Source organism: Astatotilapia calliptera, chromosome 5 (genome assembly GCF_900246225.1).
Source record: "Astatotilapia calliptera chromosome 5, fAstCal1.2, whole genome shotgun sequence".
NCBI lineage: Eukaryota > Metazoa > Chordata > Actinopteri > Cichliformes > Cichlidae > Astatotilapia > Astatotilapia calliptera.
In genome coordinates this window covers 36,838,912-36,865,636 of record NC_039306.1, presented here as the reverse complement: position 1 = coordinate 36,865,636, position 26,725 = coordinate 36,838,912, and the positions used below count along the sequence as shown (strand labels likewise).

At 39.8% G+C, this 26,725-nt stretch overlaps 1 protein-coding gene across 7 annotated transcripts in view; it reads right to left on the bottom strand.

Annotated features, from left to right (window-relative positions):
* Window positions 1-1,931: 1,931 nt before the first annotated feature.
* The window catches only part of LOC113023063 (calcium-dependent secretion activator 1), a 361,073-nt gene continuing 336,279 nt past the window's right edge, over window positions 1,932-26,725 (bottom strand). For 6 of the 7 annotated variants that reach the window (XM_026169133.1, XM_026169134.1, XM_026169136.1 and 3 more), the window contains 2 exons: window positions 8,201-8,305; window positions 1,932-5,281 (listed from right to left, as the gene is read on the bottom strand). In XM_026169133.1, coding sequence (XP_026024918.1) covers window positions 5,108-5,281; window positions 8,201-8,305 — 279 coding nt within the window. In that variant the 3' untranslated portion in view covers window positions 1,932-5,107. Of the gene's footprint in view, window positions 5,282-8,200; window positions 8,306-26,725 lie in introns of those variants that run through there. The other variant, XR_003272492.1, reaches the window with a different exon arrangement.

Genomic DNA, 26,725 nt, shown 5'->3' with positions numbered 1-26,725 from the left:
TAGATGTTTAAGCACACGGCTTTTTTCATACACTGTCTGTTCATATGCAAAAGATATATTTATATTGAAATTATTTAACATTTGTCTCTAAGAAATTTCTGGAATGGACGGGACTAGTCTGGCCACTCAAAGCACTTTTACATATTTTACATATAACAGCAAAAATCAGAGACAAGCTAATGTAAACAAAGTCACATTAAGCTCTGACTCTTTGTTCTTAATTCAGTTTCGTTTCAGTGTCAGTTGTTTAAAAATATGTAGCTTTTGTTTAGTCTTTTGATTATTATTGTATGGATCATATATGAGACAATATTTTTTTTAAAAATGCACTAACACAACTTTTTGAAATGCAATTTACCAAACTAACAAAAACTACAACTAAAGCTATTTCGTATATTAATTTATTTTAAATTGTTTTCTTTTCCAAGTTCACAAAATCATTTCAGTCTTTCAAAATTCTAACTTTTATTTACATTTTGTGCATTTGTACTTTTTTACATCCTGTTTTAGTTTAGTTTTAGGTAACTACAATAACTTTGGTCTTTAATTTACAAAATAAAGCCCCACGCGATAACAATTGTTGTAAAGTGTTACTTTAAAAAATCATAAACTAATTGGATTTAACCTCCTAAGACCCGAACTCTTCCACGGCAGCATTTTTAATTTCTCTTTGATATTTTGACATATTGGGACCTGATGAATGTAAAAACAAAGAATTACCTGATTTTTGTTTCTAAGAAAAATGAGAGCCACATATGAGGATATTCGTTTAAAATTTCGATAGAACAGTAGCAGCATAATCTCCTCGTAAGTGGATATCAGGCCCTTGTAGAGGAAAATTTATTATTTTGGTTTAAATAACCCAAAATGTGACGTCCACATGTGGACGCCAGGTCCTAGGAGGTTAATGGATTGCCCAAATAAATTTTTATTTATTTTGGCAGAAATACATTTAATTTCCATAGTTATCACATGATCCCGTAAGTGCTGATATTATGAAGTTATTTATTTCTGCACTCGTCCAAATGCTTTAAACAAACTGATGATGAAGTCATCACAGTGAGCATTTGGATCACCCAGGGATTAGATGGACCTTGTTCTTACCAAAAACCTTGTTTTCCTCATATTCTAAGAAGGATTTCACCCCCACATCACCCCGCCACTCCCCAACACGCAAGCACCCCCCATCCCCCTCAGTCCCTTCCCGTCTATAGATTAATTAAGAGATATCCTGTCCTCTTTTAATTTGGAATGATATTATATCTAATCTCCTCGAATTTAGTCATAGCGTTCATCTTCAGCTCTGGATTTGATTTTGGTCAATGCAGCTAAATCTCCTTCAGGGTGGTACTATAAACGCTCAAGATGACTTTAATCCACAGAATTAATCTAAGACTCTGTGTCTTAAGAAAATGCTGCTGTGGAGCAAGTCAGGAGGTCATGGGCACAGATTAACAAATATGGATTTTGTTGTTATTTCTTTCACTTTGTTTCTTCTTTTCCACCCTCCTGGGTCACATTCTTACAGTTCACAATGTGAATTCACATTGAAGACAAAAATAAATGAGCTGTAAACGTCTTTCTACACTTTCCAATGACTTTTATTTAAATCTTCTTGGCCTCAGTGGATTTTTCAAGAAGGCAGAAGGTGAACCCCCCGTAACATCACACATGGAGCAAAAACACTTTGGGAAATAAATACCAGGTCCATGCAATTCTTACATACAGTATGATATGTAACTCAAGGTAAAGAACACAACTGAGAAAAGCAAAGTTGTAGGAAACTTCATTTCTTGTCGTCCATTATAAAAATGACGATTAATTCCCTCATAGATCCTGCAATAGAGCCTTGGGGACATATAGGAAACTTGGTTTATCAAGAACAAACAACAAATGGCAAATAAATGGTATTATTTAAACATATAGTCGACTAAAAAAAGATTTGCTCTAAAATTTAAAATGTGAAAAATGTTGAAAAAAATTGCTCTAGAAGTGTAATTAAAAATCGAACTACAAGTGTATTGCTGTACTATATGCATAAACCAAACAAAGTTAGGAAAAGCCAGAGATGCAAGGTTGATGTTCAAACTAATGCACACAGCTTGTGCTGCTCATATATTTATCTCTGGCCGTTTAACCAAATACTTAAATTACTGGCAGTGCATCATTTACTTTGTAAAGGGAAAAAAAGTGATTGTGTGTATTGTGATGACCCTGGAACTCACAAAGGGTTGTCTTCAAGTTCTACTGCACAAAACACATACATACAGATATTTAACACATTATTCCTTCACATTATTTTGTGGCCACAATTTCAAGTCATGCAAAAAATCTGGGTGCACTGACAGACTAATAACATTTAGGTGTGCCTCATTTAAGTCCAACTACATATGTTGAACTGATTATGCACTCCATATTTTGTTTCATGTACTTTCTTGTTAATGTTCAGGGACCATCCATAACCCCATACTTTTATTTTATTTTATCGATTTACCCCCAAAAATAAATAAACAAAACCAAAAAGTACAATTATACTCTAACAGTACAAGCTCTCTACCAGCTCTCTGTTTGCTGCATCTGTGACATATAAGCCATTTTTGTGCAGGGCAAATACATAATAACATCATAACAGCATATTGTTTAAATTTGACATCTTGATATTTTGCTACATGCAATTTTTTTTCACTATTTCACTGTTATTTAGGCACCAAGTTTAGCAATAAAAGAAAACAGAAAGTAGCTTGCTCTGTCAATTGGTGGAAAGCCAAATCCATAATACTCTAAACTTTTAGTTTAGTCATTAACATAAATGAGCTCCTCAATTTTGGTTCACCAGTCTGAGCACGTAGATAGCATGCCACGCAGATTGACTGATAAATCAAGAGGTCAGCTCTCTCTTCACCACAACGGTCTGATGCAGCATCAGCATCACTGCAGCTCCGGCCTACAATCTGTCTGTCAAGCTCCCTTCTTCAGTCACGTGTCAACAAGACCCCAAGATACTTAAACTCCTCCGTTTAGGGTTGTAACTCATCCCTGAATTTGAGTAGGGACCCCACCCTTTTCCAGCTGAGACCATGGCCTTAGAGTTGGAGGTCCTGATTCTCATTCCCAATGACTCACACTTGGCTGATGAAGCCAACAAGAACCACATCATCTGCAAAAAGGTGAGATGAGATTCTGAGGCCACAAAAGTGGAAGCTTTCTGCCACATGGCTATGCCTAGAAAACCTGTCCATAAAAACTACAAAGCGAGTCAGTGACAAAGGGTAGCCCTGGTGGAGTCCAATACGCACCAGGAATGAGTCCGACTTATTGCCGGCAATGCAAACAAAGCTCGTGCAATGATTATAGAGGGATAAAACAGGTCATAGCAATGGACCAGACACCACATACTCCAGGATACGCCGAGGGATGTGGACAAATTACTTCTCTAGGTCCACAAATCTCATGTAGGCTAGTTGGGCAAATTCCCACCCACCCTCAATTGTCCTTGAGAGAATAAAGAGCTGGTTCAGTGTTCCATGAAAACCACAAACACCACACTGATCCTCTTGTATCCAACATTCGACTAACAGACAAGCTCTTCTCTCCAGTCCACACTCCCAGGGAAAGTAAGGAGTGTGATTCCACCCCTGTAGTTGGAGAACACCCTCCAGTCTCCATTCAGCGTTTACTGCTTCGTTCTTGAAATCTTGTTAGGTTTTCTGTTTGTGTTTATATTCTCGGGCCTTCTTAGTTTGAATTATTTGGGTTTTCCTACTTCTTTTGTCTTGTTTTCCCTGATTAGTTCCATCTGTGTTCCCTGCTGTTTTCTATTTCTCCATTTACCTCCATTTATTTGAACCCCCATTTTTGTGTTTTTGTAGGGTTTGTTCTCTATGTGTTAGACATTGTAGACTTACCACTATTATTTTTTGACTTTGTTTTTCACCTGTCAGCTTTAAATAAAGGTCCAATTTTGAACCCTGTCCTCTGAATTCACATTCTGCCCTTCCATACACCACATGACATTTAGATTTAGATTACTAGACAGGAATCATTTGATTCATACACTGAACCAAACACTTGTAATGTTGAACCTCTAACACTTGTTACACCCTGAAAATTTGACACAGTTCCTATCATATGACACTAGCGATAGGGTTTCTAAAGATGTATTCAAATGTATATTTTTTGTTGGTGTAAAATGATTCTATGTGACCACCAGTCGTACTGTTGATAATGTGCTGAATTTCTTTTGTTGTCTCACATTTGCTGTTGGCAATTGCAAAGCATGTTTTAGAGCCTGCAAAAAACAAACCGTCACTGTCACATCCTATAACATCACATAATGTAAAAAAACATTAATTTGATTTTTTTAGTTGAGAAATGATGCTGAACCATTACAAAGGAAGAGAATTTAAATCACTTTCACATCTGGTGCAACAAAACAAGATAATTACTTTTTCATAGTCATATCATATGGAAAGAAAACTGTCATCCATATTGGTGGAAAACATTAAAAAAAACTTCTCAATGCTGTAATTTAGCTGTTTTGGGCCAGGTGAATACCAACAAATAAATATCCATATTTTCTTGCGACACTTCCATCAGACACAATGTGAATTTGACAGTGCAAAGTTCATCCTGCATTTGCAGGCAGACTTTGGAATAGACAGACACATGTATTAGTTTTACTGTTTTTCTTGAAATCACAGTATAATGGCCTAAATCACTTGAGAGTTTTTCCAGCAGAAGTGCAGAGACAACACTGTTTTTCTCAAAGTATAAACAAGAACAGAATACAAAGACTAAATAATTAAGGCAAAAGATAATTTAGGTACTAGCCTTAATTATTTGGAAATTTAGCTTTGAAGATTTAAAGTGATGATTATTGACACACTTGAAGGTGTTTAAAGATACATAATAGTATAAACATAATAATAAATGTCATAAATTTAACAGAATTGTGGAAGTATTGGCAACAGAAAAACTAAAACAAAGCAATAGAGGGAACAGGCCAAATTATTTTGACTCTATAGAAGGACTGGTGTGGACTGTCAGGCAATATACCTGACCCTTTGAAAAACACTGAAATTATTATTATTATTTCAACTCTTTTGATCTAGTTGTCGTTATCTTCTTCATCGCTGTCCTTCATTGAAATGCCTTGCATCCCTCCTTCTTTCACCGATGCCGTGGCTTCTTCCAAGGTTAGTCGGTTTCTTACAGTTTCGTACATCTTAGTGTTTAGCGTAGAGTCCAGTACCCCTTGAAGGCGGAAGTCACGGTACTTTTTCTATCTCAAAGAGAAAAATGAAAAATGATTAGCAGAGACATTCCTGGCTTCGCAGGAAATATAAAAAAAGCATGTAAGCTGATTGGGTTGGTGAGTCCCTGACTCATCCACTTAGCCTCTTGAGGTGTTAATGAAATCATCAGGTCTTGAGTCGGCCTTCAAATTAGGTAAACAAAAGTTTAGGTGAACATCAGTACATCTTATTAATATGATGATGATAGTGGTGCCCTGTTAAGCTGCAGCTGCACTGGCTGATGATAGCACCGTTAAAGTCTGCTTAAACAATAGATGTAGTAGATGCGACCACTTTGGATCTTCTACATAGGCTCGGTATACTACGCCGGCTATTTCCAGGAAGCAACTGAGCTTCGCACCAGTAACATCCGACAGTGGAGGAGACATAGAGCGGGGCTAACTGCTAAGCCAAAGGCTAACCTGTGTAAAACGCTGTCCATCTTGTTTTTTAACATTTTTTTAACGTTCGCTCCTACATAGCATATATATATATATATATATATATATATATATATATATATATATATATATATATATATATATATATATATATATATATATATATATATACACAGTGGGGCAAAAAAGTATTTAGTCAGCCACCGATTGTGCAAGTTCCCCCACTTAAAATGATGACAGAGGTCAGTAATTTGCACCAGAGGTACACTTCAACTGTGAGAGACAGAATGTGAAAAAAAAAATCCATGAATTCACATGGTAGGATTTGTAAAGAATTTATTCGTAAATCAGGGTGGAAAATAAGTATTTGGTCACCTCAAACATGGAAAATCTCTGGCTCTCACAGACCTGTAACGTCTTCTGTAAGACGCTTTTCTGTCCCCCACTCGTTACCTGTATGAATGGCACCTGTTTGAACTCATCATCTGTATAAAAGACACCTGTCCACAGCCTCAAACAGTCAGACTCCAAACTCCGCCATGGCCAAGACCAAAGAGCTTTCGAAGGACACCAGGAAAAGTATTGTAGACCTGCACCAGACTGGGAAGAGTGAATCTACAATAGGCAAGCAGCTTGGTGTGAAAAAATCAACTGTGGGAGCAATCATCAGAAAATGGAAGACATACAAGACCACTGATAATCTCCCTCGATCTGGGGCTCCACGCAAGATCTCATCCCGTGGGGTCAAAATGATCATGAGAACGGTGAGCAAAGATCCCAGAACCACACGGGGGGACCTGGTGAATGACCTGCAGAGAGCTGGGACCAAAGTAACAAAGGTCACCATCAGTAACACACTACAACGGCAGGGAATCAAATCCCGCAGTGCCAGACGTGTTCCGCTGCTGAAGCCAGTGCATGTCCAGGCCCGTCTGAAGTTTGCCAGAGAGCACATGGATGATACAGCAGAGGATTGGGAGAATGTCATGTGGTCAGATGAAACCAAAGTAGAACTTTTTGGTATAAACTCAACTCGTCGTGTTTGGAGGAAGAAGAATACTGAGTTGCATCCCAAGAACACCATACCTACTGTGAAGCATGGGGGTGGAAACATCATGCTATGGGGCTGTTTTTCTGCCAAGGGGACAGGACGACTGATCCGTGTTAAGGACAGAATGAATGGGGCCATGTATCGTGAGATTTTGAGCCAAAACCTCCTTCCATCAGTGAGAACTTTGAAGATGAAACGAGGCTGGGTCTTCCAACATGACAATGATCCAAAACACACCGCCCGGGCAACAAAGGAGTGGCTCCGTAAGAAGCATTTGAAAGTCCTGGAGTGGCCTAGCCAGTCTCCAGACCTCAACCCCATAGAAAATCTGTGGCGGGAGTTGAAAGTCCGTGTTGCTCGGCGACAGCCCCAAAACATCACTGCTCTCGAGAAGATCTGCATGGAGGAATGGGCCAAAATACCAGCTACTGTGTGTGCAAACCTGGTAAAGACCTATAGTAAACGTTTGACCTCTGTTATTGCCAACAAAGGTTATGTTACAAAGTATTGAGTTGTATTTTTGTTATTGACCAAATACTTATTTTCCACCCTGATTTACGAATAAATTCTTTACAAATCCTACCATGTGGATTCATGGATTTTTTTTTTCACATTCTGTCTCTCACAGTTGAAGTGTACCTCTGGTGCAAATTACTGACCTCTGTCATCATTTTAAGTGGGGGAACTTGCACAATCGGTGGCTGACTAAATACTTTTTTGCCCCACTGTGTGTATATATATATATATATATATATATATATATATATATATATATATATATATATATATATATATATATATGTGTGTGTGTGCGTGCGTGCGTGCGTGTGTGTATGTATATTCTTTTATTCTCCCTTAATTGATACTCTATAGAACTTGACTTCACGCTGAGGTGGCAATTCAGCCATTTGATTCCTGTTACAGCAGCTCATGAATGAATGAACATGGTGAACTAAAAATATGTTTAGAAGTACGTTTTTTCAAACATGCTACTTCACTTTTATTTACTTGAATAGGGTTGGGGGTCGCGACCTAAGCATGCAATCAAGTTCTATAGAGTCTTGCTAATGACCTACTAATTTTATTCAGGTGTGTTGCAGCAGGGACACATGGAAAAGTTTCAGGACACCAGCCCTGGAGGACTGGAGTTTGATACCCATGCCCTATGGCAGGTACCCTATTCAGATAAGTCAAATAGGGCATGCTTTAATCAGACACCAAGCGAACACTGCAGCAGGGTCGAAGTTTTTTCATGGGCACAACCAATAGGCTCAATTCTGTCGTTAACCCACAAATACATTTTCCTTATAACTGTTGCAATATTTAAGGGAAAATAAACAGGCTAAGAGGATAAGATCTATTGGCTAGAAGCAGTGTTACAATGAAGGAAAAATTAGCCAAACACAAATTTCCTTACTTTTTTTGCTGAGTTTATAATAGCAAGTAATTCTCACCTTGACAATTCTAATGAGAACCTTCAACTGATAAACATGGAGCTGCAGGTCCACACGGTCAGTCAGCCATATTCCTATAAGGGTCATTGTGCTCGTGTACCATTGCTGTAAAATACACACAAACATACACCACTGTAGTGTCAAGTGATTCTCTGTGAAATGCACAATTTTAGCTCTAAACAATAACTTGACCTCTGTAGAGATTATTGCGATGGTGCTTTTGGCTGAAAAAAAAGGATAATTTCATCCTTGCTGTGTACCATTGAGAAGGCGTTTACACACTAGACGTGTAAAATCTATTCAAATATTTTGTGTTTTGGACTTACCAATTCTTAATGCAGCCGTTGACTCTAGCTGCGTAATTTCACTGAACAAATTTCCTGCCCTTTATTTTTGATTGCTGGAATCCAAATACACAGATCTGACGACTCAGGTCACTGCATTTTCAACAAGTGCAGTGATAAATAATCCTATTTCAACTCAGACACACAGCTACTCTACTCCAGACCAGTCGGCTCTCTGAAACGATTTCTTTGCCTCTTTAGATGAGGTCCCACCTCTGCTAACTAAAGTCCAAACTGCCCTCCTGAAATACGTATGAAAGCGGCAGCTTCAGTTCCTGGATGAAACAGTGAAATTCTCCCTGCTGCTGCCTTCTTCTTGGATGCAGAATCTCAGTTTCTTACTTTTCTTATTAATAAAACATCAGAACCAGTTCATCATACTTAATGTTGACTTCCCCATATGGAAAAGATATATATAAATCTTATAAAGTTTGTATCTGTCTTGTGTGAAACTTGTATAAAAAGCATACAAGAGTGAAAACAGATATAAGATCCATTGAAAAATTATATAAGTGAAACTTGTATGTTTTGGATACTTACTAAAACAATATATGAAAGTGGCCACTTTCATATACGCCTTATATGATTCACTATATGAAGTAGGCCACATCTGATGCAAGTCTTTTATAAGTTTTTTCTATTTCTTTTCCATATGGGTATGAGGTGATTTGGTTCAATGGGCCTGATTATTTAAGACCTTGTATGTGAGGAGCAGGATTTTGAATTCTGGATTTAACAGGAAGCCAAAACAGGAGAAATCTGCTCTCTTTCTAGTCCCTGTCAGGACTCTTGCTGCAGCATTTTGGATCAGCTGAAGGCTTTTCAGGGAGTTTTTAGGACATCCTGATAATAATGAATTACAGTCGTCCAGCCTGGAAGTAATAAATGCATGAACTAGTTTTTCAGCGTCACTCTGAGACAGGATATTTTTAATGAGCAAATGAATAAAGGCTGCCTTACATATTTGTTTACTGTGTTTGCTGAAGGACATCACTACATAGCCAAAGGTATTCACTCACCCATCCAAATAATTTAATTCTGGTGTTCCAATCACTTCTATGTCCACAGCACAGTGTGAGCAGATGCTGAGGTGCATAATGCACACAGGTTGCCAACTTTCTGCACAGTCAATTCCTTTAGAGCTCCAGCCTTCAGATCAGCTCAAGAACAGTGCATAGAAGGTTTCATGGAATGAGTTTCCATTGCCAAAAAGCTGCATTTAAGCCTTACATCACCAAGCGCAATGCAAAGCACTGGATGCAGTGGTGTAAGCATGGCACCACGGGATTCTAGCGCAGTGAAGAGGTGTTCTCTGTAGTGACAAATCATGCTTCTCTGTTTTGCAATCCGATGGATAATTCTGGGTTTGATGAGGAAGAGGCCAAAGGAACAATGTTCCTCGACTTGTGGTAGCAACTTATCCCCTTCCCGGAGTGCTCCAGCCACCCTTTTCTGGCTGAGAATCATGGCCTCAGACTTGGAAATGCTATTTGTCATTCCCACTGCTTCACACTCTGTTTCAAACAGCCCCAGTGCAAGCTGGAGACTGATATCTTAAAAAGAGCTACATTATCCACCAAAACAGAGAGGCGGTCGTGAGGCCACTTGGGTATAAATGCTATATAAGTTAACTTAAACTGGATTTAATGAAACCATTTAGTCAAATCCACCTCTCAGGACTGCTGAGCCCCCCATTATGATTGGTGTAAAAGGGCTACTGCAAAGACCAATGTGACTGATTTCTTAAACTAAATCAGTTCATCAATTTCCTGAGAGCCCAGCAGCTCTTTTCTAGTAGTTTGTACATGTGAATTGTGACTGTAAACTGATGGGAGAGCAGCATGCGAGGCAAGCTGCCACTGGCTCAGCTGTTACTGTTCTGAGATCAGTTAGACCTACACTTCGTATAGAAATGCAGCTAGCATTAGAGGGTAAATGAATTACAGTGATTTAGCATCGTAACGGAAAAGTTTCCCCCCGCGAATCATGTGGGTAACGTGAGGATGGTCTTTGAAAAAGTTCTTAATTATTCCTTTAATACAACAGCAAGAAACCACGATGGAGAGGGGACAGGAGTTCTAACCATGGCCATAAAACAGGCAAGTTGAACAGGCTTGGCAGTCATCTTAGCAATTGGTTCTACTTGCCTTCCTGTAAAAACAGCACACAACTGCCTAGACCAAGGTCGTGTCCAAATTCATGGGCTGCATCCTCCTGAGGGCCCGGCCTTCGCGGTCTATGTGGGCCGGGTCCTCAGAGGGTCGGGTAGGCCGGAAGTAAACGGCCGTGAAATTGGACGGTCTAGCCTTCTGATTAGCGTCACCGCTGTCTCGGTGGAGTTTAATAAACTGGCCGTCTGCTCCTTGCTGTCTAAAATATAACAGGACACTGGTGTAAATTCTCGACTGTCTCATACTTCTGTTTAATCAGTTTTCTGTTTGACGTTTAGTCAGCTGTGTGAAAACCAAGGTGGAACCCACCCGGGGGATTAATAAAGTTTTATTTTATCTAATCTAATAACTTTAATCTCAGCCAAACCGATTTACTCACGAACAAACAAAACACTGAAAAAAGCCCAACAATAACATTTTTAGGTTGTCTAAGTGACTTATATATCACGTTTAACCCGAGCAGCGAAAGTCCGCGGTGATCTGAAAATGATGTGCCGGGAGTTGTGCCGTTCTCGGCGGCTCCAGTAACCCTCGAGCTCCCGGCTAGCTATCGAGCTGGTGGGTAGCAGACGTCTCTGAAAATGTCGAAGCACTTTTGCAAATATGCGATATCTTGATAAACCGAGCAGATGTTTGATGTTTACACAGCTACTTTCTCACCTGAAAATATGTTAAAAGTTTATTTTGTGACCCAGAAAGATTAGTAAGAGTAATTTTAAAACTTAGTAGCGGCCGCCATTGTTGGAAACTGGAGTTTGGCTGGGCCGCGCTATGAATTCTGGGATATGGTAGGCCACGAAGGACACACCCGACCCATCCTTCAAATTCGGGGAAAAGGAGGACGCATTTGTCGGCTGCATTCAGAGGAGTCTACGAATTTGGACCGCCTTCGGCGCGTCGCTGTGACGTAATCGGTCTAGAAATGCGGCCTCAGGAGGATGCAGCCCATGAATTTGGACACGACCCAAGAGCTTAGGCTGGAAAGAATGAAGAGCAGGTTTGGGTGATTAAGGGTAGAGGTGAAAGTGTATGTATGTATGTATGTAATGAATGAAAAGAATGTGTTGAGCAGATGGACGGAATACTGACAAAGAAAGGAAATGAGCGAGAGAGAAAGAAAGGGTGGATGGATGGATAGTAAATCAGGAATGTAGAAAAATATTGCCTGCTCTGATGAATACCAGTTTCTGTTGGATGCTTGGTAGGGTTAGGTTTTTGACTAAAACCATGGCTACCTGCCTTGTAGCAGTGCCTTTGTGGTTGTCTAATGGTGTGGAGAATGGTGCTTTGTTTCATGCTAGAGTCTCCTTACTTCCGACAGGAAGCATAAGTTAGCATAATGATTAGCCGCTATTAGTCATTTCTGATAAAGCCTTCTAAAGTAATTTTAATGTACTTTAATACCTAACCTGCAGTAACTTTTCTGGGGGAATACTGTCTGGCTTCCATTTACATTTCTTTGCTTTCATGTAATTAAATTAGTCTTGGTTTGTTCTGTGATGTCATTTACTACGTTAGTAATGATTTTAAAAATAGCACACCAAGATGCATCCCAATCAAGACTAAGAAAACCACTGGTTGTAGTATTTGTTACTTTAGCCATAGCATTCCACATCATGTATTATCAAGGTACCATCCATCGACCAATTAGATCAGTATTTCCATTTTCAAACTAGCATTGACTCCTTGGCTTAGACAAACAGTAAGCTCTGTGAGGCACAGTGCGCTCCGAGCACAGCAGCTGCAGATGTTTCTCTTTGGGCCCTTGCTGGTGTCAGCCTAATTGATGGACAGTGATGAGTGTAGGGTGATACTAATACAAGCCGACTCACTTTGCACAGTCAGGGTCACAGCAGAATGGATGGGAGTCTGGAGAAAAAAGGGAATGAAAATGAAGGGGGAGGGGGTATATGCATGTTTAGAGGGAGGAAATGTCTATTGAATATGATAAATTACTTGATTTGAAAGACGCATAAAGAAACTATTTGGAATGTAATGATATATTAAAATGACTATGAAAACCCAGCCAGGGTTCAAACCATAAACCGTCTTGATTTCAGCCAATAGTACTAACCACTACACCATCACGCCACTCACACAATCTAACATGTCTAAAATCTCCCATAGCTTTCACTCTGGCAGGGCAGCACAGTGGAGTTTGCATGTTCTGTGTTTGTGTGGGTTCTCTCCGGGTACTCCGGCTTCCTCCCACAGTCCAAAGACATGCAGTTAGTGGGGATAGGTTAATTGGTAACTCTAAATTGCCCATGGGTGTGAATGTGAGTGTGTCTGTCTGTATCTGTTATATATAAGCACTCTAGTTATAACAGTTTATGTGAGGGGTTGGATGTGTGGTGTACTAAGAGTATAGCTCCCCGCACCCCCAATTAATTTTGTATTTGTTTATTTCTAATGATAGACATTGAATATCCCAACGTATATGTTATTTTGGACTAATTATTTTACTTTATACAAAAATTATAATGGTACAAAGGACAATCTGTATCTGTGAAATTGTTGCTCAGAGAACTACCATAGATGGTCGTGGTTGCTTTAATGTTCAGTATGTAAGCAGGTGGCTTGGTGCTACGTGCTGCATGCTGGATCTTTGAATGGTAATAACTTATTAGGTTCTGTTTCTGCCTTATTACCCTACTATTACCACTTTATTACTGAGCTGTAATAGACAGTGCTGCCACAACCCATATTTGCTTAATCTAGCATGAAAGTTGGATTCAATTAGCGTTTTTCTTATGTCATTCCACATTAGGGGAAAAGAGTGTCCTGTTAAAAGGATTCTAAATGCTTCATTTTACAGTATTGTCAAATTCTAGTATTAACTATTTAGAAATAGTCACTCGTTGTCTTTTGTGGTTATCTTACCATAAAGCTGACTCAGCACACATGAGATGTGCTGCTGGTTTCAGCAGGACAGGTTTGGGTGGGATTTTGTTTTTCTTCTCTTCCTAACTTTTTTCCCTATGAGTAATTTTTCAGATGAAATTGCTGGGCTAACTCTGTGTGTGGAAACTTCCCACACTCTCATTATCACCTACCTTTCCGAGTCCTGTAATGTAAAGCCTTATACCTTGTGCCGTCAGTTCTCTGATGACAGCACTCCATATTCTGACACCATAATGTTACTCTCTTGTGTGATAGCTTGACTTGCCGAGTAAATAAAAGGTCCAAGTAGCATCCACGAACCCTGACCCCAGCCTTGACCCCCTCAAATGTTTATATGTGCCACCCTTAATCTGACAGTGCTATCCTCTGAAACTGCTCAGCGCTGCTGCAGCGAGAGCTCCCCCTTACCTATTCACAACCTGCCCACTCTGTCCCTTGTCCACGCTCTGCCTGCTATAACACATAATACAAAACCAGATTAATCCCCGACTCATCATTACAATATCTTCACTAACTGCCACACTCTTCTCTAGCAGAGCTCCTGTGATTTCATCACAGGCGTTGAGGCCCTTTTTTGTACCCTGGCACCAGTTTACCAACAATTTCCTATTCTACGACATAAGATCTCCAAATAGACAGCTGCATTGCTGTTTGACTTATTAGAACACTGTGGACCAACCACCACCAGAATCAGCAGAGGACATAGCACCACAAATCATCACAGACTCTAGAAACGTCATACTGGACTTAAAACAACTTGGACTTCTTGTTCCAGACTCTTGGATCTTGGCATAGTGGCTCTTGATCTGACACTAGCCTCAAACGTTTCTTTCGCCATGCTGCTGTACATATTTTCCTACAAAATACATTAATTATTAATTTACTTAAAATCAACATATTGAGATACTGGATTTCTGATTTTCATGATCCATAAGCAGTACTGAAGACATTAAAACAAAAAGGGTTGCCTATAGAATATACAAAAGATTGCCCTTTGGAATTAAATTATGAATGAATGAAGAACTTTTTAAGATGCCTTTTTTACATTGGTGACTGGGTTAGTCACCAATGAAATAAATACATATAAAAGCTTAAAGCTTAATGTAAAAGTTTATTTGGAACCATAGGATATACCACATTACCATGTTTTCTCCCATTTCCCCAGTTATTATGTGCCACTGTTGAGCGTGACCCGCAGAGCCACAATACACATAATTATAGAAAATGTAGATGTGACAGTAAGCTAAGATATTATTTTATCTATCAACGATGACCTCGATGAGTAGCACAAAAACTACTCCGTATGTATCCATTTTTGAACAGAACAAAGCAGACCATAACCTGCTTTGGTGTTCAGACTGGCTGACACGATGAAGACACCAGGTCTACATGTAGGTCAAGCTCCGTAAATGAGGACATGGGTTACAGAAAAGATGATTGTGCTGAAGCAGTGCTGGGGTGAATAAGTGAGGCAACCTGGTGCCAACAGCTTCCTATCTGTTGCTGTGTGCCTGTGAAGGCATCAGGGAGGCAGCAGGCCTGTGATCTCGCCCCAAGCACAACCCCCCACCGAGAGGCCAGGCCTGGAGTGACTGATCCACTGACTGGCTGCTCTTGCCATCACCCGCCCCTCCTTCACTTCTCCCTTTGAAGAGACTTTGCACAGGTCCCATCTGCAGCCATTTTTGCAGCAGCCATTTTGTGCTTGCTCTGTTTTAGTTTTCTTAATGTTATATAAAAAAAGGACTTGACAGTTACGTCACAAGACTTCTTGCTGCCATGACTAGCATTTTGGAAGCCTGTCAGGGACATCTGGTGTACACATAATGCCTGCGAGTTTCATCAGATTTAAAACCTTTTTTAATGCCAGTTTGAATTTAATACCAATTTTATAGTGCAGACCAACAGTGAGTAGTTATAAGTTGCATAGAGAAAGAAAGAAAGACCCAAACAAACATTTATCTGTGTTAAAGTCGTATGTTGCATCAGTTGTAAAGCCATTTGTGTCTCAGGTGCTACAGCAGGTCCACCACCAATCTAACAGGCCTTTTGCTCCTACTCGGCTCGACTCAATGCAGCTCGAGGCAAGTGAATGTGATTTCATTACAATGGAGTACCACCTAACATATGCTGAGTAGGCACTGAAAAAGTACCTGGTACCAGGTACTACGATGTAATGAAAAACCCTAAAAACCAAGTAGAGCCATGCCAAGCCAATCCAAGTAAGTACTAGTGGAAAAGGACTATCCTTGTGTAGGCTACTGGACCCCAAGATTGTTTGAATGTTAGGTTAAAAAGGGCGCTTATATCAATGTGTGAATGGGTGAATTGTTCAAACGGAGAAGAAAAGTGCTACAGAAGTACCAGTCCATTTAGCATCTAGTTTGTCTTTAGAAATTTTCTATAAAACTCTGTAAAAATGGTGAGGCTCTTTTATAAGACATGGTTAGTAAGAAGATGTTCAGTATTTATTGGAGATTATGTATCGGGATTTCAGGAGCGGGACCACGCTTCCAAACATGCTCCTTCCGGTTGTCATTTATCTCTCCCCAGTTCTGCAAACTGTTCATTCTCGTTTACGTGCCCCACCCTCCCTCCCTCCTTGTTCTCAATTCTTTAACTTCTTCACTCCTATTTAGTACACGGGGATCTGCCAGGCCGCTGTCGCCAGTCCCCTTCGAGGCCTTCCCCAAACCGCAGCTCAATTCATGTCCAAGCATCACCTTTACCTACCAAAACGCTGTCAAACCTAAAATGAGGGCCCAGCTAGTGAATAGAGCTTATTTAGAACAAAGGAGGGTGGGTTTTAAAACCCCCCCAAATTTTAAAACTTGTTTTCAACAAGTGTGATAAATCCAAAAGTGTAATAAAATCTAAACAAATTCAGCGCTATACTTGACAGTATTCAAAGTAAAACATGCTGTGTATTGTGTGAAAGAAATTGGATCATAGGAACATTTCAGACAAGGTGAAAACAGCTTTGTCCACAAAGTGCTAGGTGTCTGAGAACTCAGTGTACACTGGACATGAATGCCTGTACAGCTGGCAGACACCAGCAACCATACTAGACTCCAGTCTGAGAGTCTGTTTGCCAATAATTTTCATTTAAGTATTAAATATAATCCTTCTGTTATATTAGATTGTCCAATTAACTCTGAAAAATGCAGAATATATATCTAAAAAAGTACTGGTGTGGGAAAAAGTTCTGTGATGCTACTGTGAAGGGCTGGAGACTATCTGAGCTCCCGTAGGGAGACCTGGAGGGAACCCATACAGGCACAGGTGCCAGGCAGGCACCTTGTGGAACAGTAGTGCCATCCACTGCACCACCATACCACCCATAATTATTGAAAAGATACATACATGCATAAGTAAACATACTTTTCCTGTTAATTAACAACAACTTCTGTTTAAGCGCCTTGAGGCGCCTTGAGGCGACTTTTGTTGTGATTTGGCGCTATATAAATAAAATTGAATTGAATTGAATTGAATTGAATTTAAAATTTGGGCTCTATGGGCCCATTTCAAATTTGTGGAGAAATCTCTTCACTTTCTCTAAAACGCAGCTATCTGAGCTACAAATATTTCAAAGCCACTTTACTGTCAAACCATGCAGGAAGAGATCTGACTTTTTCAGGATAGGGTGAACAAATTGTGGCATCCACAAACTTGAAAATCACTTTGACTAAGGTTGTCAAATGAACAGTGTTGGCCCCTCTCGCTTTATGTCTGGAGATAACAAAAGCATGAGAAAAAAAACAAATTCTCCCAAGCTCTCTTTTTTAGGCTGCATGGGGATCAGCAGGGGGCTAGCTCTTGCAGACAGCCAAAATAAGCGTAATATGGCTCTGCATACATAATGCCATAACCCCACAGGGATCAAAATCTGTGACATTCTAACGAGTTCCATCTGAATCATGGGCCCCGATTTGCTCGACAGCCTTGACTGTGTTAGTGCATTTGTGTGTGTTTTGTCACCTCACAACAGTCTGATGAAGCTCTACCTACACTTGGGCAACATGCACACCCTGTACAACACTAAACACACACACAAGCACACTGCCTCATACACATGTATAAAATTGGTCCATCCCTCTTTGAGCAAAAGATGGGCGATAGAGCAACCTCCTGCCCCCATTTGACACCAGCTCTTGCCACTGCTACACGCAAACCTCATGCATGTTCACACCCCAGTCTTCAGATGGTGCTTGGCAGTGGGGGGCACTGCCACCAGCAGGATTTGCAGTACACCTCTAAACCCCCGAAACCTTCCCCAACTACCTACTCAGCTGTTTAATGAAATTTTTTGCATTGAAGATTATTATATTGCTGTCATCAGCAATATAATAACTTGCATTAATGCAACAACGTAAAGAAATTACACTATAAAACAAGCGAGATTCAGGGTCATGTGATCACCAGCCCTAACTATGAAACTATAAAGCTTTAGGTGTACAGTGGTCCCTCGCTATAACGCAGTTCACTTTTCACAGCCTCGCTGCTCCGATTTTTTTGCATTTTTGCATGCTTTTTTTTTTTTTTTTTTTACAGCGCATTGTATTCTGCATGCTGACCATTGTCAGGATGCAGGCTGTAGACCATTGTCAATCAATCTCCGTATCCTGTACAGTACAGAATGCGTTCTGCTTGACGGATTTTCATAAATCTTCGATCCTAGCAGTGTGACTCTGAAGTGCTGTACTGTATGTTTGTAAGTTTTCTCCCCATAAAACACAACAATGTTGATGAAACGTTTTGCACCATCAAAGGCACCTGCAACAGCACCCAAAAGGCAGAGGAAGATGGAAAACTTGAACTTCTGGACATGCTAAAGGAAGGTAGAAGTTACTGTATTTTTCAGACCATAAGGCGCATCAAGCGAAACAAAACAGTCAGATATGTCAAACGTTACTCAACTCATTCTTCTTGCTTCCTCCACTTTCATACCATTGATTCATTAATTCCCATGTTCTGGACCTGAAAACAGGGTTTGATCTTTGGTTTCATTCTTATTTTTCTATGAAGGTTTGAACTTTGAGAGTTTAAACAAGAGAGAAAAGTGTGAAAATCTTCGTGCCTGTCTGAGAAAAGTGTATAAAGTGTGTGGTGAGGGGTTTTACAGCCTTAAAATATCTGTAATGATTGTAAAAAATGAAATTGGCTACTTCACGGATTTCACCTATCGCGGGTTATTTTTAGAACGTAACTCCTGCGATAAACCAGGGACCGCTGTAATCTTAAAAGTAAAGAGGGTGTCAGCCTCCCTAATCCAAACTGGGAGCGTGTTCCAGAGGGCCTGAAAGGAGAAGGTTCCACTCCACGCTAGTAAGCTAGCAGTCTGAGAAGTGCTTTATTGGGGTACTACGGTACTATGAGGCCTTTAAGATAAGATGGGGCTTGACTATTCATGTATGTGAGGAGCAGGATTTTAAATTTGATCCAGGATTTAACAAGGAGCCAATGAAGAGAAGCCAGTATTGGAGAAATATGCTTTCTTTTTAGTTCCTTTCAGTATTGCCAAATCCAAAATGCTATGCCAGCATTTTGGATCAACGGAAGACTTTTCAGTTAGTTTTATAACAACCTGGTAATACTGAATTACAGTAGCTGAGGCTAGAAGTAATTAATGCATGAACTAGTCTTTCAGCATCACCCTGACAGGATAATCCTAATTTCAGAGATATTTTTGACAGTTCTGAAACATGTAGGACTGACTGACTTCAGGATATCTCACAGTGTTATTGGAGGCCAAGATAATGCTATTCAGAGTAATCATGTGGTTAGACACTTTAGACCTTCTAATTATACTGCCTGATGGAGCACGTATAATGGAAAGAGAATTGGTCCCAGCAAAAAAGTACCCTTGTGGTACTTTATAATGAGCTTAATTGTGTGAAGAAGACTCACCATTTAAGACTTGAGCTCCACAGAAGTGAAGACATTACTTGGATGAGCCTTACAATGCTTCTAGATGAGAAAAATCTTGAAAAAGTGATATGTTTCATAGGAGGTCTTTAAGATAAGATTTGGCCTGATTATAGAATAGAATAGGATAGCCCCTTATTATCATTGTACATGTGCAATTAAGTTGTAGCTGCTCCACACCAACTGTGCTTGAATAAAATATAAATACTGCCCAGCAGGAACATATAGCAAACAGCAGAAATATATACAGTCCAAATGGATACACACACAACAAGCGAAATATATACAAAATAAGAAAAAGGATTGACGACTGACATTGCAGGCATGTGTTGCAGGAAGATGCAACAAAAACGCATTAAAAACACAAAAAGGTGCACAGGAGTTGGGTGCTGCATAAAAGGGTTGCATATGTCTCTACGCACCACCATTTTATTTAAGACCTTGTATGCAATGAGAAGGATTTTAAATTTCGATTCAGATATATAGGATATAGTACAGGAGAAATATGCTCTCTCTGGCTAGTCCATGTTAGTACTCTCACGACAGCATTTTGCCTGAAGGCTGTTCAGGGAGTTTTTAGGACATCTTGATAATGATGAATTACAGCCAAGATGTACTAAATGCGCAAACTAGTTTTTTTTTTTGAGACAGTTTCTTTCTAACTTTAGAGAGATTGTGCAAATCCTACATATTTATTTAATATGCACATTGAAGGATATGTTAGGATAAATAGAGCTGGGTGTCATCAGCATAGCAGTGAAAATGTATGCTATGCCTTCTAATGATACTTCCTAATGGAAGCATGTATAACGTAAACAGAATTGGTCCTAGCACTGAACCCTGTGGGACTCCATAATTAACCTCAGTGTGTGAAGAGGACTCTCCATTTACATGCACAAACTGGAGTCTATTAGATAGATATGATACAAACCACTGCAGCATAGTAGTTTTAATACCTACAGCATGCTCTAGCATGGCATTGCTTAAAAGCTCTAGCTTGTAAGTGATGTTTAATTGCGGCCATCTTGAAGGACTATGTTGAAATAAACTGATCATATTTAAGCCTGGACCAGTGATTAATGTTAAGACCTCTTTAAGCAGCCTTGTAGGAGTGGGATCCAATAGATATGCTGATGTTTTAAGAAAGTTCACTCAGAAAGATCAAGGTGCTGTATAAATGAAAATGAATTGAACTGACTAGATGATGGCTCCGAGGCATCTAAACATTTTCAATTAAATGTGTATTGCAACAGAATCACTGAGTGATGTGATAAGTGAAATAATATACCTAATAATGCCTAACCTAGTGACCTGTCTGATGGCTTGCATCACTATAAACCAGTGTTATTGATATGGTTAGACATAGCACTTCGCTTTCTTCACAGCTTTGACTTTAAGAAGTTTCTGGTTACTGGCCATTATAAAATCCTTTTATTTCACAGTAAGGTTTGCTAGATGAGGGATGATGCTAAATGTGTGATATTAACCTCAAACTGGTGAAGCAACTGACTTCTTTAGTTTTGCATATTGAAGTCTGATTACCTCTTTATAACTACAGATGACAGTAGTTATACTGATTTCTCTGTGAGTGAAAGCAGCTAATAAATAATTATTCAGACTTTGAAATACCTTCAGAATCTCTCTCCAAATACCCTGCTTACATCAGATTATGGGGGGCTCTGTGTGACTGTTTTTCAACACATGCAATCCAATATTTAAACCCACTTCATGTCATAATTTGCTAACTGTACATAAGAACTTCTCAGAAAAGATGTGCAAAAAGGCCTTATTACCCTGTTTATTTAAACGATACCAAAACAATGACAACTGCATTTTCACTCAGCCCTCCACTGTGTCTCTAACATAGTCAGAAGTTGTTCAACCAGACCATAAATCAGCCCTTATAAACACCCACACCCACCCTCACACACACACACACTCAGAAAATCTCAAAAAAGCCAACCAATTTGTTAGGTCAGAGGCCCTCCTTTGTGGGGCTATTCATGAGCCTTTATGCTGCAGAGTGACAGGAATGTTGAAGCTGAGTAGGGGCCACATTATGGTGGGTACAAAGAGATTACAAGGAATCGGGGGACTTTGCCTCTTTCTGCCTCTTGTGTGTGTGTGTGTGTGTGTGTGTGTGCAGTAAATACAACCTTGAACAAAAACACATGAGAGAGTACACATTTCACTATTTATTTATTAAACAATGATTTTATTATTTAGTACTCAAATTATCTAAAAAGTAAAATTATAGTCTTACTTCTTTGTTATTTATTTCAATGCTTTCAGTGGTAATTTGGTCAGTTTGTTAATGTACTTAAAGTAGACATCACTGTCAATATGTTGTTTGGACCAAAACATTTTGCACGGCCTGCTACCTTATTTGCTACTTTTAATTTTATTTTGATATTAGAATACTGTGTTTTGTAAGAAATACAGTAGTTCCTGGAGTCCAACTTTATGCCTACTCGTGCAAACCTCTAACAAGCTTTGCTATTAGGTAATTCCACCTGAGACCTTGCCTCAGCACCCTGAGACAGATCTGAATGACCACTGACTAATTAGGGGGTGTGAACTGCCTGATATTGGTGCCTATAAAACCCCGTTGCATATGCTCTGTCTCTCCTTTTGAACACAGCAACGTACTGAAACAAGGGAGTCACACAGCCTCCAGTTAAAGGTCTTTGTATTACTCATAGAACTGTTTCTATTCTGAATGCGCTCTGGCCTTAACACTGGCCACTGGTAAACACCAAGGCTTATATATAAATTGCTGAAGTTCATAAAAACATGGTGGATGTTCTTCTGAAAGAGTTACGGCTGTGTGGGGGACAGAAGGGGGGATGTGCTGCGTGGAAAGCAGAAAAAGGGTCCTGATCAAAGCCGCCTGCTTTTACTTAATTTACTTAATTAATTTGTTCTTTCAAGATTTGGTGTCGTTGTATTTTGAGTTAAGTTGTACAGCTTGCCAAATAGTCTGGACAGGGGATTTAATTCTGGCAAAACTTTCTGTTAACGTTCTGTTAAACTATTTGTCTTTTCGTATTTTATTGCAAGTGTCTGAAGAGGAAACCATGAGAGTGGGAACATTGTGTACATTAATTTAACTTATAACATTCAGATATTATTATAACACACTAATACAATCCTGTTAAAAGCTGTATTAAACAGACATATGTTATGTTATGGTGCCTGTTGAAAGTAAAAGAAAGCAACATGAATGTAATGAACGCAAACACTGGAACCTATCTGTCTCACTTTAAAAAAGGAAACAAGATGTATCTTTGTATGTGTTTTACGTTGGGATTCTCTTCCTCTCACAGTTCACTAAGTTCACTTCTGTTCTGTTGTGTTTCAGTAAAGTCCCAGTGTTATAGTGGAGCAGGAATATGTGGGAGTCAACACTCAGAGTGAGGAGTGAATAAAGAGGGACAGGACAGGGACAAAGATTTGGCAGTGTGTTCACAGCTTAAACCATCAAGCCACGCTAATTATGCAGGTGTTCTGTTTCTCTGAGACAATGCAGCACATAACAGCAGGGTGCAAGATGCTAGCAGGCAGGGCATACATGGAACGCCATAACCAAGTGGCCGGCATAGTGTACAGGGACATCTGTGCTGAGTATGGGCTGGAAGCAATGGCGTGTCCAGCGGGGTGGCCTGGGGGGGCACAGGCCACCCCCCAAACCAGACTGGCCACCCCAGGTGCCACCCCAAAGGCAAAACAATAAAATTCAATCAAATATCAAATGTCCGATTATGTTTTCACGGTGACGCTCAGATATCCGAGTGTAAGTGAATGCAGCATCGCTTCTGCGCTATGCGCATCACGTTAGCAAAGGTAGGAGAGCCAAGCGCGAAAGATGGCACTGCAGGAAACTATTTTTGGGTGAAAGAAAATGAGGACAGAATAAATGTCCCGGTAAGTAATATTAAGTTTGTTGAGTTTAGTAAACTTCGGTGAAATTAGAATACCAAGGAAAAAAATAACACTTAAAGAATTATTGCAGCTGTGGAATATTTCAGACAGTATGCTACTGAGGGCAGCTAACATAAGAGTTATGAGTTATAAGATATAATCTAAGTCGTAACATTGCTGTATGGAGCTGCAGATTTGGTTGCAGGTTAACATAGCTGGACTGGCCATCGGGCATACCGGGCATATCCCCAGTGACTTATTTTTTATTTTTTTTGTAATGGCATGAACAATGAGAGGTGGTGGATTGGCCAGATGCAGGTTGATGTGTAGAAATAACTCCGTTGTTTGGTGGTGGCTATGACGGGGCTTCCACAGAGGCAACAGGTGGATGAGGGAAGGGGAGGCAGGAGGAGAGCCCCGAGGCAGCCACCAGTCCGAGTGTCAGGTGAACTGAACTTCAGGTAAGAAGTTATGACCTGCAGTCTATCTGGGTCAGATATAAACCAAGTTTAGGTGGAGTTTATTTTCATGTTGCTGACTTTTTACTGTCAGTTGCAATAACTCATACTGCGTTCTAGCCAGTTTGACGGAGTTTTTATACAGCTGGGTGGGTGCTATGATGTTACTGATAGTGAACTTTATTTTATTCATAAGGTTAGTAGAGTTGCCAACGGCTCCTTAAAAAAATGGAATGGTCCCTCATTCAGAGAAAATATTACACGTTTCGTATTGAGCTGAGAAGAGACGCAGTTTGTCCCGGACTTTAGCTAGAATGGAAAAAGACACAAAGCTGGATTTATTCTGTCTTTATGCTGCACAGCTGCCTCTTCTTCTCTCATTCTCTCCCCCTGCCTCTCCTGTTTCTACTTCAATCATGAAACTGATCAGTGATCAGCTGATCGGCTTTTCTCTCTTGTTTGTTTATCGCTCACTTTGCGCCAGAAACAGGAAACCAGCGGATGTCGCGCTAAACAACAGCAGCACGTTTAAGCTTGATCAGCTGTTGTTAGAATGTATTTAATATTAATTTCTAGTATCAGCTGATGTTTGCTGGAGCCACAGCTGTAAAGCTGCTGGTCATGATGTCTGTTTAGATATGTGGTGAGAGGGAAACATGAAGATGAAACCAGGAGATGTCCTTACTGAACCATCAGAGCTGAACAGGTGATGGAGAAACAGGTTTACCTTTTAGGTGACATGGATGAGTTGAAGTTATGAACTGTTTCTGAGAGACAAATAACACCAGGATCCTTTTTTATGTAGCTGACAGCTGGTAACTGTGCAGGGGCGGGTCTAGCAAAGTTTTGCCAGGGGGCCAGGTAGGGCATTAACAGGGAAAGGTGGGCACAAAGAAATACTTTTCTTTCTTATTCTCATTTAAAATACCTAGTTTTTATTAAATAATTATCTAAATCTTACAACCAAAGTTTTTATCTGACGTAAAATGTATAGAAATCATACATATACCAAAAAGACTGTACATCACTGTCACAACAGCATTTGTTTTCATTCAAAGGCTTTATGGCTTTAATACCTGGTGGGTCGGTCTGTAGTAAAAATGCCCAATTTTTTTGTCCCAGTCCAGCCCTGCAGGTTAATACTGGCAGTGTCACCATGCCAGCTGACTGTATTTTATCATCAGCCAGTGTTGTTCTTTATCAATATTACCAAAGTTTACCATAAGGCAGCATAGAAAGTATTTACTTGCTTTCAGGTTTTATTCAAATGTTAGTCTTTTCAGTTGTTTCCCCACTTTTTTCCTGTTTCAAAATCAAACACCAGTTTGTGAGAAGATTATCTTCTTTTTTTAACAGGCAGATAAAGTTTTGCATTGGCTAATTTGTCAATTGTTTGTTACAAATGTTCGTATTTTAATTTTCAAAAATGTTTTTGCCCAAAACATATGTGCACTACATGTCAGTAAAAATGCTATGCAAATATTGATGTCCTTGAATGCTGAGTAAGCACTGACAAAGCACTGATTGTATCTCTTGTACTTTATCAACGCAGTATCTAAAAACTTTGCACCGTAGTGGTTAAAATCTCCTTCTAATAAGAGTTAAAAGTGCATTTGGTTATTAGGTTTATAGGATTATTGAATTATGGTTAAGGGTTGGTAGAATTTTTTTTTTAAACATTATCTGCCAATTAAATCTGCCACCCTTCTCCAAATCTGTGCCCCTACCTGGCCCCCCCAACAAAAATTTTCTAGACACGCCACTGGCTGGAAGTCTCGAGGTCAACATGGGAGACGCCCCCAGGATGGTGGAGAATGACCAAGCTAAGATCCTGTGGCACTTCCAGATACAAAATGGTGGTGGCTAACCAACCGGACATAGTGGTGGACAAACAGAGGACGATGATACCGAATGACATCAAAATCAGGAAGAAGGAACAGGAGAAGTACCAAGAGCACAGAGAAGAGGTGGAGGGTGAAGGTAACAGTGGTCCCAGTGGTAATTGGAAAACAGCAAAGATACTGTGCAGGACCCTCAAGCTCCCAGGCCTCTGGTAGAGGACCCGAGCCTGAAGGATAGACCGAGGGGAGAGGGGAATTTGTTTTTAATAGTGGTTTCTTCCCTTTAGTCTTTGTTAATTTCTTTTTTCCTTCTTCTACGCTTTTGTAGTTGCAGCTTTTTTTCTTCCCTTGGATTTCTGATTTTTTCTTTCGTCCCATTTTTGCAACAGCCCAATAAAAAGCTTGCATTTTGTTAACCTCATTATCTGTATTTTGAGTCACTTACATCAGACTCCACACAGTTTGCATAATCGGCAGACTGTGACGGAAATTGAGGCGAAAATGTTTCAACTTCTTTGATTTAATTGCTGTGAAGATGTTTTTAACATTAAAGAAAAAAATGTGGAATATTAATAACTTATATTTTTGTTAAAATCCACAACTACTCATTAAGTACAAGCTAATTTAAATTTTGAAATACATTGAAAACACATCTTGTTCACAGTTGAATTGGTGTCAAAAAAGAAGTCATAATAATATAAATCGCTGTTGTTTGCTAAGTGACCATTAAGCAGACCACTGGACAAGTATGTCTGAGCCGTAGTCTGCGTAGTGCAGATGAAAAATTTGTGTGCAATTTTTGCACTATTTTAGAGCGAGAAAGGCAGAAAAAGTTCAACACGAGAGAGAAAGAGAGCGTGTCCTGCTGAGACCCAGCTGTGCCTGCAATTAGCAGGAGGCATGGAATGATGATTGCTGGTGCGGCAACACTAATGCCAAGTGACAGGCTTCCTTGTGAAGG